Genomic DNA, 12,919 nt, shown 5'->3' with positions numbered 1-12,919 from the left:
ATTTATCCTCAAGCCATATGGGATATTTTTTCTTCGCACCTTAATCAAGATATCCTTATAGATAGATTAGATATAATCACATTTTTGTCTAAAAAAATATAGTAAATATATATTAAATATATTTAAATATATTTACATGATATTATATAATTATTTAATATTATCTTAAAATATTAATATAAATCATACATTTATTCTATAATTTCTAATAAATTAATAGTTAATATATAAAAACAATAAAAGCTGAAAATATACAATTAATTTAGATGAAAAATAAATTTTTCAAGCGATGAAAAATAAATTTTTCAAGCAATGAAAAAATACATGCGTAATCTGTAAATGACTTTTTTAATTTTTATATAATACTTTTTATTTTTAATTAATATATTTAATAATATTATAAACTGAATATAAATTAAAAAATTTATTGAATGTGTTATATTTCATTCACTATATAAATACTTTAATTTATTTAAGAAGAATATTATAAATATTTTATCAATTAGCTGAAGGCACCCTTTAATATCGCCGCCCATGAGTATCAGCAATAATTGTTACCTGTCACCGCTAAAAACCTTTAACGGCAACTTTTTAACTTTTATAACAATGATAAAAAGTCAAATCTTTTGTAGTGCCTTTCAATGATCTTTTAGCAGCAACTCTATAGATAGTCATGTTGCAAACCACACTTAATCTTACAGTGATGACTTTCAATTGCCATCGAAATAAAGCTCGACGAAATCAAACTTTTAATTAGATTTTTAGCAGTAATTTTTGAAAGTTATTACCAAAAGTGATACTTCGATCAGTGACATTAAAAGTCACAAGTAAAAGAGACTTCGAACGGCAACGGCTACTGTTAAAAATCTAACTTTTAACAGTGACCCTAGATAATTATTGCTAAAAGTGAAACTTTATTTTTTTCACTGATAGCCAAGCACGATCTTTTTACTCCTTTTATTGTCGTCATCGTGAAGCTGGGGTCCTTGGTGATGTTAATATGGTTTTTTATTATGCATGATTATATTAGTGTTACTTTGAAAGGACTAATTCTCCCCCGTTCTAATTTCTTTCATGTTTCCTCTTATATGAGGGAATCAGTTTCGGTGCTTATCATTTTGATAAGCACTTTAAACTCATCAAATCTGAACTGTTTCTATCTGATTTGAATGGTTCAAATTTAAAATCTTTAATTAATTATTTTAAATAGAAAAAATTATTTTTTAAAAAATAATAATTAAGAGATTATCTTCATTTTAAATTTCATCCATATTAAAATAATTATTTTGAACAAATAAAAAAAATCAAATCATGACCATTCAAATATAACTTGGAACTGATTCCCTTCTATGAGTAGTGTAATTCCATGAGTTCGGATTTTAGGAAGGAGAATTTTCTTATTTTCAAAATCTCTTTATATTTGGCGAGAAAATTGTTGGAGGGAATGTAGTGGGTCACGCTACTCAGTTTTCTACTAAAACTTTTTTTCTCTCATTTAAATAAGAAAAAACTCTAATTCTCCATGTTATAATTTCTCCCCATGTTTGCTTTCCTTGCAACTTTTCCTCCCACTGTTAAAATATACTCCCTCTGATCTTATATATAGATAATTTCATTACTTGTATCTTATATATGAGATCGGGAAAACTGTGTGTGTGTGTGCAAGTAGAGGAGAATAATTAATTATGAAGAGGCGATATATCCAACATGTTGAGCATATTTCGCCATGTAATCCGCACATTAATTTGTTACTCTCTAAATGTGCGCATCACTTTTTTTTTTTGGAAATAAGACAAAATGATACTCGATTAAGAAGTCAAAAGTTTCACACAGCAACAAGTTAAAGTACAAATAGGATTGTTAAAAATCCTTAAAAAAAGAAGATAAAGACACAACTTTAACAAATGTATGAAAAAATGCTGAACTAATGACAATTTTCTGCCACTACTACAAAAAATATCTTTTACGGTAGTTAAAAATGACTTTTCACAATAGTTTTAGATGCGTAGTAGATACTGTCAATGTAAAAAGAATAGCTTTCACGGTGATTACTAACCGCGGTAAAAAATTAACTTTTCAATCCTTATTCAACTAAACCTAATAATCAACAACTTAAGCAACTAAAATTTTCAATCCTTATTCAACTAAACCTAATAATCAACAACTTAAGCAATCCATAGTTCAACTAAACCTGATAAACGTTGAACTAAAAAACCTATATTCAACTATTGGTACCAAAATTTTGAACTTCAAAATGTTTATATATCAACCCATATTCTCAAGTAATGTTCTTGACAAAGGATCCCTTTTTGAGTTGATTTTATGATGTTATAGATGATAAATGGAGAGAATCTGCGGGGACACAGATAAGTGAGCATTACATATTTCAACATAGTGTCCCAATTTTCTCCTCTCTTTGATGACAGAGAGAAGCTCACATGAGTTATCATTTTATTGGTCTTTCTCTCACTAACAACAGTTCATCTCCTCAACAACATAGCTAGACTAAACACAATGAAGTCATATATCCGTGTCCCCCCTCTCTCTACATGTGTATATCGTGTCTACATTCAGGGTTCCATCTAGAAACTCTGACTAGCAGCAGTAAAGAACACAGACCCCCAGATTTTTCCTGATACAAATCAAGTAATAAATTAGAATTAATAAGATAAAAACAAAATAAACCCCAGTTTTATAAAATAGGAGCATCAAAGTTCAAAAAGAATATATGAAATGTTATCTAAAAATAATGCATAAAATGAAAATCAGCAAAAAGAGTTAGTAAATGTCATGAGATTTTATGCAATGACATTATTAAAGTGGAAGAAATTACAGCTTGTTTTGGTAAGGATTTTAGCTTGAAGCCTATAAGTTTCACCAAGTATCTTGGCAAATTCCTTGAATTAATACATATAATTGATTAAATTATATAACTTACAATTTTAAATATAATAGCAAGTTTTTTAAATTTATCTTAATTCATTTTTGTTTAATTTATCCCATGTTTAACAAAAGCACATAACTATCCCTTTTTTCAGATTCCTAAAAGTTCACCAATGAACATTCGTGTATAAACAACTACAATTAGCAAATTAACAAGTCATATGAGAGAATTAACATCAAGACATTAGCAGGATATAAATTATGAACATAAGCTTGTTACATATACTATGTTTGCACCACAAGATTAAAAGGATTTAATGGCTTGGTAATTGCATCATACTTTTTGGAGTGTGAAGAGGCATTTATGAGTTCAAACCCCTGACTACCTATTTCTACGGCCAGCCGTCAGCATTGGAGCTGATTTTTTTCTTTTAAAAAATAATATCAAAGGCATTTTGATCATTTTACATAAAATTATAATTTTATTTTTATTCTTAAGTACTAAGCTGAAATTTCAGAACTATTAGGCGTCGATATCAAAATTGCGATAGTAATCCATGAATGAAATTTTAATCCCTTTAAAATATCCCCTTATTATGTGGACGAGAATTGTGGTGGCTCTACTTTTATTCTTTCTTTCCTTTATTTACTTCCTGTTCAGCCTCTCTCTCCTATTTCATCAGTTTTGGCGTTTTCTAATTTTTTTCACATTTCAGTCCCAATCTAGACCACTATGTGTAGTGGTACATATCGATTTCAAATCTAAACCTAAATACAATGTTTTTAGTTTGATTATGATATGAAGATGATTAAGTCGAATGATTCTTCTTGAATAGACTAAACATTTCAGAAATGAATTGAGACTTTATATTTATACTTTAAAATATTATTCAAAATGTTTCAAAATAAATAATTAATAACATTTAAGACATTCAAATATTAAAATATCCAAAAATAAGTTTTTATTTATAGAAGAAAATCCAGTTACCCTATTTATGAACTGTTAATAGGGTACATTTTTATCATAATTAAATTTTATTGGGAAAATCGCAATTAAATCTATCAGAAATACTAAAATTCAAATTGATGCTTATATTTTTAATAAATTCATAATAAGATCATTACCCGGAGACTTCACAATCTGGTTGAATGACCACGTTACTTTTCATTGTCTTTTTAAAGCCATCTCTTTTTCTTTCCCCAAAACCACCGCTATTGATCGATGATCGGCCGCAAGTGAGATAGTCACCGGAGCGCCAATTGCGACTGCTATTGGCAGAGGTGGCTTCAGGAAAAAAATGAGATGAAATTGAGAAGCAATGTGGTCATTTAACAAAATTTTGAAATCCCTAATTAGTCCTCTGTGGCTTGAAAAGTAATATGTTAAAAATACATATTTGAATTTGAATTTTGATAACAAAAGTTGCTTTTTTAAAAGGAAAAAGAAGGGCTGAAGGAATTTTTTAAAAAAAAATTAATACTCGCATTGGTCCTAAATATTAAAGTTACTAAAAAGTTTGTTTTGATTCTAAATGTAAAATTATAATTCACTTTATTTCTCAAATTTATAATTTTTTCCTCAAATATCAATCTCACTTATTAAGTAGAGTTTCCATCAGTAATTTAAATATAAATAATTAAAGGCTATTTTGAAAAACAATAACGCACTTTTTTAAGATAATTAAATTAATTTTCCTAATATTTTATAAATTAGTTATTTAAATTTTATATCTAATATCCCATAGGAATAATAAAACTTAACGTAAAACACTCTTTGCTGGTCCGAAGGTTCCGAGAAGTTTCGCTGTCTAGGTGAAAATTTTGACCGCGTGATGTTAGAAAATTATGCTGGGAAAATTACAATTAGATCTCATCCAAAAGAATTAAAAACAAAAAGGTCTCTTGAAATCATAAAATTATTCTGAAGCTCCAAAGTACCTTATTGCAATAAATTTTATTTGTTTAATTACCAAATTACTTTTTTTTTTTTAGTTTGCATTGATAACTGAAAGAGCAACAGTTAACAACTTAGGGTGTAAGGACTGACAACTATCACAGCAGGTATTGACAACTCATGCATTAGATTTTGTGATGTGCTAAGAAAATGTGTTATCAATACTTATCGCGATAGTTGTCAATCCTTACATCATAAGTTGTCAATCACTACTCTTTCAGTTGTCAATACAAATTTTAAAAAAAAAAGGCAATTTGATAACTAAACAAATAAAATTTATTGTAAAAAGGTCCCTTAAGATTTCAAAATAAGTTCATGATTTTAAGAGATTTTTTTGTATTTAATTCCCTTAAATAAGACCTAATCGCAATTTTCCCAATTATGTTTTTTCCGTTTTGGAGGTCAATTGCTATTTTGTCTCGCAGGGTAGCTATTAAATACTACTCGTACTTTCGATCCTAATTATAAGAGTTAGTTGATTAATTTAAAAAGATTAAGAAGATAAATTGAGTTAGCTATTTATAATAAATAAGTATTGTCTTTTTTAAATTATCCTTAGTAATCAAGTATATTAGCTAGAACTACTATTATTAGAAGGACTATCTTGAAAAAATATATATAAATATGAGAGACAAAATGGATTGGGGTCTTATATTTAAGATCAAAATAAAAATTAAATCAAATCTTATATTAAGGATGGGAGATAGTATTAATATTTCTTATAGTAACAAATATATGGCATACTTAACTAAAGCTAAATATTCTCTGTTTTTCTTTTTCTATCCAAGTAAAACTAAATATTCTCATATCTTTGTCTTCATGTATAATTTTCTCTCTTTACACGTGATGACGGATGAGTTTATTCAAAACTATTAAACATACACAAAAAATGGGATTAAGCAAAAATAGAAATAAATCATTTTTCTTTAACCTTTACAGATTTCGGGACACAAATTCGAATAATTGTACTATTTTTCATCACCTTCAACATTCTTTTTTGAACGATGATATAATTAGAAGTTAAAATAATTTCAGAAAACCTCATTCTCTTCCAATAAAAAAAAGTTCAGATAAAATTAGTAGTAAAAATATTACTTTCTCCTATTCTTTATGTAAGTGATATTTTCTCACATGCGATTGGTCTTATATATAAGCAAGATTTCATATTTTTCTACAAATTTAATCCCTTTTTTTCATTATTTAACAATTACTCATTACTTCTATAATCCTGTTTATAGAGTACAGAGAGAAAACATTTTTTTGGTCCTATTTATGAGGTACTAAAAAATTTTATGTATGGATGTATAATTTTACCCTTCATTTATTATTATGTCGACTTTGTTTACATAAGGTATAATGTATGTTGAATAGGGATAAAATTAAAAAATTGTTAAATTTTAAATGAGAGTTAATAAAATTTAAAATTTTTCTTAGTTTATGTTGGAAGTAATTTATAAACATGACAAAATAAATATATGTTTTACTCATTTCTTTTCCTTTTCGTCTTCTCTATTATCTTCATAAATAATAATGTATTTGAGAAAAAATTACATGTCTTATATATTTATTATTTTTAATTAATTTTAATAACCGTAATTTACTTAATTGCTATTTATACGCAGAGGACTTGAGCGAGTAAATATTGAATAATCACAAACAGTCAGATGCATTCCGGACTTTTCCAAGAAATGACGTCCTGAAAGACGGGTGTCCTGACGCTGTAAAAGCTGGATTCTTTAGTCTATCTTTTTTCCTTGCTTTAATGTGTGAAAAATGAGGCTTTTAAAACCTTTGACTGGTGATAATGCTGCGGTCATACTGCTTAACTAATAAAACCAAATATTTCTTTAAAATATTCTTATATAATATATTATTTAAACATAAGAGATAAAATAAATTAAAATATTATATTTAAATTTAAAACCAACTTTCCAAACGAAGTAGTTTTGATCCTCATTACAGTTCACCTCTACAATAAGACCTACACCATCTAAATATCCATTAAAAAAAGTTTTTAAAAAGTAAGAGTTACAAAAAATTAAATCTAAATCATTCATATTAATTCTAGATGGTTCAGATTTTGTGATCACCGAAAGCAGTTCCTTCCCTAACTAGCTTCGATATTTTGGATCGGAATTATTAATATAATTAATATCACAAATAAAGAAACCATCATAGCACGTAATAATTAAGCCTTTATGCTCACAAATAAATAAATAAATAAATAAATAAACAAATAATGTTTGAGTTAACCAATCAGAGGCGTCGACAACTCCAAATTAACAATCGACGCTTCATGGAAACAATGAACACAATAATTAAAGGGAGAATTTCACTGAAGGACCGCAGAACACAATTAATGTCAAAGAGGCTCCAAAACTTTCTGAAACCTCACTGCAAGACCAAGGGATATTATTGTAATCTCACTCTAAATTTTAATTTCAATTTGGTCCCTTACTCCTGCAGTGAGGTTTCAGAAAGTTTTGGGGGCTCTTTGACATTAATTGTGTTCTGCGGTCCTTTAGTGAAATTCTCCCATAATTAAATGGCATAATCGCTTTGAAAAAAATTCACCATGCATACATATATAAATATCCAAGCCAATTTAGTTTCACTAATCCTGTGTTTCTATACTACCGCGAAAGCTTAATTAGCTTCTCAAAAATGAACTCTAATTATTCTCCTTTCGAATCATCAGTTCAACAATACCTGATCGAAGAAGACGATCCTTCCTCCTCGATGGCTCTCATGAATGGCGTCTTCACTGGCAGCAACCGTACTTCGAATCTGGACTGTGACATGGCTTCGCCGGAGCAGGGAGTTAGCAGCTCCACTGGCACGGTGTTTTCCGGCGAGGATGACAACGCTACGAAACCAGGTGATGATGACAGAGTGAACGGTAGTGATCCGGAATCTGCGGCGCGTGAAGGGAACGCGCCACCAAGATGGAGGAATTACCGAGGTGTGAGGCGGCGGCCGTGGGGGAAGTTCGCTGCTGAGATCCGGGACCCGAATAGAAACGGTGCAAGGACGTGGCTGGGAACTTATGAGAAGGAAGAGGATGCAGCTCTGGCTTATGATAGAGCCGCTTTCAAGATGCATGGTAGAAGAGCCAAGCTCAATTTTCCTCACCTCGTTGGGTCGGAGACACCGCGGGAGCCGGCAGCAAGAGTCGTGGCTGGACAGAAACGGCACAGCTCGCCGGAACCTTCGTCGCCGTCAAACAAGACATCTGAGGATGACGGATCTCAAGGGTCAAGCAAGAAGAAGAGCCTGACCGAACTATTGAACAAGTTAGCAGCAAATAGAAGCCGTGTCAGATTGGGTTGATACGATTCATCTAGGGGGTGTTTGAATACCTGAAAAGTGGTTCTCAGAAGCACTCTTTTGTAAATCGAGATAAACTCTTTTTTATATTTACTTTGTAGATCGTAAAATCACTTCTGAAACCATGGTTTAGTTTTCATCCAAACACCCCCTTAAAGGAACACTATCCTGCTCTGTGCTTGCCCTTTCATCATGTAGTTCTGAAGAAAACATTAAAAGATTAATTCATTTATAATTTATATTATTCTTTTTTAATTTATTTTTATGGTCCAATTATGGTACTCCTCCAGTCCTAAAGATAAAATCCTTTTACACACTATAAAAAGGGTTTTATATTTAGTACATGAGAAATATTACTTATAAGGTAGGAAAAGGACTTTTCGGGTCTTATTCATGATTTACATTATTAAAATTTTCATATGAATGTATAATTTTATTTGTGTAATGTAAATCTTTTTAAAAAATATGGATAAAATAAAAAATCATTAGAAATTGGATTAATAAAATTTAATATTTTTCTTGAACTAAATTGAGCCGCATGAGTATCATTGCCATAAACTCTAACACTATTGGGTCTAATTGAAAATGCTTGTCAATGTGATTGATCCAACGTGGATATTGCAAGGACAAAAAAAAGCACATGATTGTGAATAAAGGAAATAATGGTCATACACATATAATTAAATTAACAAATAATTTTTTTCTACTCACAAATATCCTCCTATTAAAACAATCATGTTTAAGACACTGTTTCACGTTAAACATGAGGTTTTTTTTTTTTTTTACCCATCTGCAAAGCAACTCTTTTAGAAGTTAGCTTCAGAGAAAACAGAAATGGTTGTACCCATCCACATGTTGCTATGCAAAAGATTTCGATTATTCAATGTAGCACTTCAACAAAATAAAAAAGACAAATAATAAAAATAATGCATAGGCGCATTTACATGTGATGTAACTGTAGGGACAAAAACACTGTTTAATATAATCATTGCAGCTGCAGACAACTGTGCAACGCTGGGATGCAGGACATCGCCCCGTCTCGATTTTCAAATAAAAGCATCTTAACTTTTTTTTGGCCAACAAATAAAAGCATCTTAATTATTCGGAGGGCGACCAAGATAGGAGACATTTTTTTGACCAGCAGATAGGAGACATAAGATTTTATTCCTCGCACGCTCCTCAATTTTTTTGTTAGCTCTTATGCTATATCATCTACGCCCGGTCCTAATTATAATTAAAACTCTATAAACAAGCTCTTATAATTAGAAATGGAGGTAGTATTATCCACTAATCTGAATTTAAATTGAATTGATTTCAAATGAAAAAAATATTGACCGGCATAATATTTTATTGACAAAATTTAAATTGAAAACCTTTATTTAATTTAAGGATTATGAAATCTCTTAATGTATGTCCATTATGCTTGTTAATTCATTTACTTATTTGATCACGAAAGCAACAAAACAAAAAAAAAAGAGCATGAAAAAAGAAAAGAGAAAGGCCCAATCATTCATATTAGACTGTACTGGATAGGAATAAAAATAAGCTAGGTTAAGTTAAACTTTAGCTTAAGGGGTGTTTGGTAAAACCAAAACCACGGTTTCAGAATCACTTTTCTGCAAAACGAGGTAACCTCCACATATTTACTTCGTAATCCATAAAAGCACTTCTGAAACCATGGTTTGGCTTCTATCCAAACACCCCTTTAATAGGTCTCAGCTTGTAATAAATATGTAAAACCTAAACCTGAACCTACATATTGACTCTTTTTAGACTTGAGCCTGAGCCCTCAAAAGCCTAACAAGACTTGAAGATAAGCTAGGAGAAAGGCCCAATCAAGGAGAAAGGCAGAAAGAGCATGCTTGTTAATTTATTTACTTATTTCATCATGAAGGCCAAAAAAAACAGAGAGAGCACCAAAAAGAGAGGAGAAAGGCCCAATCATTCATATTAGACTGTACTAGATAGGAATGAAAATAAGTTATTAACTTGAGCTTAATAGGTTTGAGCTTGTAATATCTAAAACCAAAGCCTGAGCTTACATATAGGCTCTTTTTAGACTTGAGCTTGAGCCTTCAAAAGGCCTAACAAGACTTGAAGCATATTTAAAGGTCTACTTAAAATGTGAGCTTTTAGGGTTTAGATAAGCTTAAAAATTATATCTCAAAATTCATATATAAGCCTTCAAATCTATTTAAAAACTTACGTTAAATTTTAAAAGTCTAGAATTTATTCTCACTTGTAATATAAGAGTAGTTCAGTAAAAAAAAAAAACATAGATCAGGGGAGAGGAAGTAAGCTATGAGCAATTGAAAAGATGAGAGGTAGAGATGAATGATTGATAAAAGAAAGGAGGCTGATCTTATGTAGGAGTACTGTGATGTGAAACTCATGATCAAACTAGAGTTTATAATTTTATAAATAAATAATAAAATTAATTTATATTAAAAAAAATAGGCTAGGCCTTATGCCTGGTTGCCTAAATAAGCCTATAAATAGATCTAAATATAAACTTGACCTATTTACTAAATAGACTAGGCTAAGTGTTATATAGACTAAACTATAGGTTCCTGATAAGGGTCTAGCCTACTTTCATCCACTGACTAGCCCAGATGAGGAATATTTTTGGAGGATCTCCAAAAGTGCTCCTAGTTTTTTTTTTTTTTTTAACCTTTGTGAAGTTGGAAGCTAGGATTTTATTCTGGTTGTATTTTTCTCAAGCTTCAATTTACCTGTGTAACTAAAAAATAATAATTTATAAGATTAAGAGATTAAAGGAAATTTAACTGCCCATTATTTTAATAGGAGGATACTTACACATAGGAAAAAAAATTTCCTCCATAGTCTATACCATATCTTTATTTTTTGGTTGTTATCAGGGAAAAAAAAGTTTTTGGATAAATTTTTTTTACGTAGAATTCTCAACTGACTCTTATATTAAGATCTAAAAGTAATAATTACGTTCACATTGTTGTACGTTCAAAGCAATGTTTCATATATATATATATATATATATTAATAGTTGAAGTAATGTTTAACAAAACTTTGGAGGCACGCAATCACTTTTCTTGACCGATTTGGTCGGTGTAGTAACAAGAATAACACTGTAATTAGATGAGGGAAACGTATAATATAAATAGATGAGGAATTAGTGGTATTCGCACCATATTATAATTTTAAATCTCAAGGCTTAATAATTTATAAGTTATTTCACATTTGTATATTTTATTATAAAACTCAGTTCTATTCGATGAGACTTTTTAATTTTATTTAAATCTATCTTTAGACATTCTAACAAGAGCATGTCCACCCCAAATTATATTTAGTATTTACCCATTAAAAGCGACAACGGTCAAATCGCAGCTAAAGTCAACAGAAACATGATCCCAATTCCCAAGCCAGCTATTAATATTTCACGCTTTGTTTAATTTCTTGTTTTGAAGATAATTTTTTTTTTAAAATAATAAAACTTATTTGATGGTTGATTATTTCAATTAAGTATTTTATAAAACAAAAACTAGAAATCTGTTTTCAAAATTGAAAAAAACTCAACAATGTTTATATTTCTTTTTATTGTTTTCGGTTTTGTTATTTTTCTTAATTTCCTTTCCTGGTCACAGCCATGCTCTCCATTCTCTCTCTTGCACTTGCCTTCTGGGTTGTTTGTTTTTGTCTCCGTTTTCTCTCACTCCTTCAACTCTCCATCTGTGATTGCTGCACCCTCCACTCAATTTCTCAACTTCTATCAACTCTCCAAGGAGATTTTAAAAACAATTGTATCAGACAAATCTTATGTTTCTTTGTTTACAAATGTAAGTTTTTAGAACAATCATGCAAATATTTTTTTTTGTTCTTTCATCCCAAAACTTGTTTTAAAAAAAAAGTTTTATAAAAATGTTCTAAAGACAGAAAACAGAATCAAGCTATGCTTTTTTTTTTTTTTTAACTTGTTATCTTATGTAAGTTCTTTGTTGAAGATTCAACACAATATAAGTGCATCATATAATTTTCAAACAAGTAACTGTGTAGTGGAGTCGTACTCCTCTAGTTCTACATATAAAATTCTTATACACACTAGTATAAGAGTCTTATATTTAGGACCAGAGAAGTAGTTCACACATAATGTTTCGGAAAACAGTTTCCAAATTAATTAAAACACGTTATTTCTTTACAGAATGAAAAAGTAGTCAATCTTAGTCTATTTGTAATATGAATGCCCATCACGAGCCATGGAAGATATGTCTGGTCAACTCACTTTCAATATTATATATATATATATATATATATATATATATAGACAGAGAGAGAGAGAGAGAGAGAGCAGGTGATCGATGCTTTAAGTTTGGTCGAACATCTGAATAAAATCATGTGTTTTGCTTTTATACCAGTTTAACATACTTATTATGTAACTTACTTTACATATCAATGAATGTACTAAACTGATATAATTTTTCAAAATTTTTTTTATTAAAATTTTTCTCTATTTGCATTTATTAATCATTTTCACCTCTTTCTTCACTTTCTCTCTTCCCAACAAAAATTAAATAGAAGTAAAATTGAAAAATGAAGATTAATAACCCTACAATACAAGTTACTTATGTGTAGTATGTGTACTCGAGAATGTGGTGAACATTGCAGTAAAATATAATTGTTGTCAGCAAAATGTGGATAAAAAACAAGGGGATGATTTGGCCACCCAAAAAAAAAAAGATAGGGGGATGATATTCTATATGATTTGTTTTTTTTTTTGCCAGA

General features: G+C 29.7%; 1 protein-coding gene across 1 annotated transcript; it reads left to right on the top strand.

Annotated features, from left to right (window-relative positions):
• Positions 1-7,501: 7,501 nt before the first annotated feature.
• LOC114752865 (ethylene-responsive transcription factor 1-like) lies at positions 7,502-8,167 on the top strand. Its single transcript, XM_028941560.1, has one exon. It carries the CDS (start codon positions 7,502-7,504, stop codon positions 8,165-8,167), a length of 666 nt encoding a protein of 221 aa, XP_028797393.1.
• Positions 8,168-12,919: the final 4,752 nt, after the last annotated feature.

The sequence above is a fragment of the Neltuma alba genome, unplaced genomic scaffold, assembly GCF_004799145.2.
Source record: "Neltuma alba isolate B1F8T4 unplaced genomic scaffold, ASM479914v2 tig00001196_pilon, whole genome shotgun sequence".
In the NCBI taxonomy this organism is placed as follows: domain Eukaryota; kingdom Viridiplantae; phylum Streptophyta; class Magnoliopsida; order Fabales; family Fabaceae; genus Neltuma; species Neltuma alba.
The sequence above is the reverse complement of the archived record's forward strand: the minus strand, read 5'-3'. Positions and strand labels throughout refer to the sequence as shown.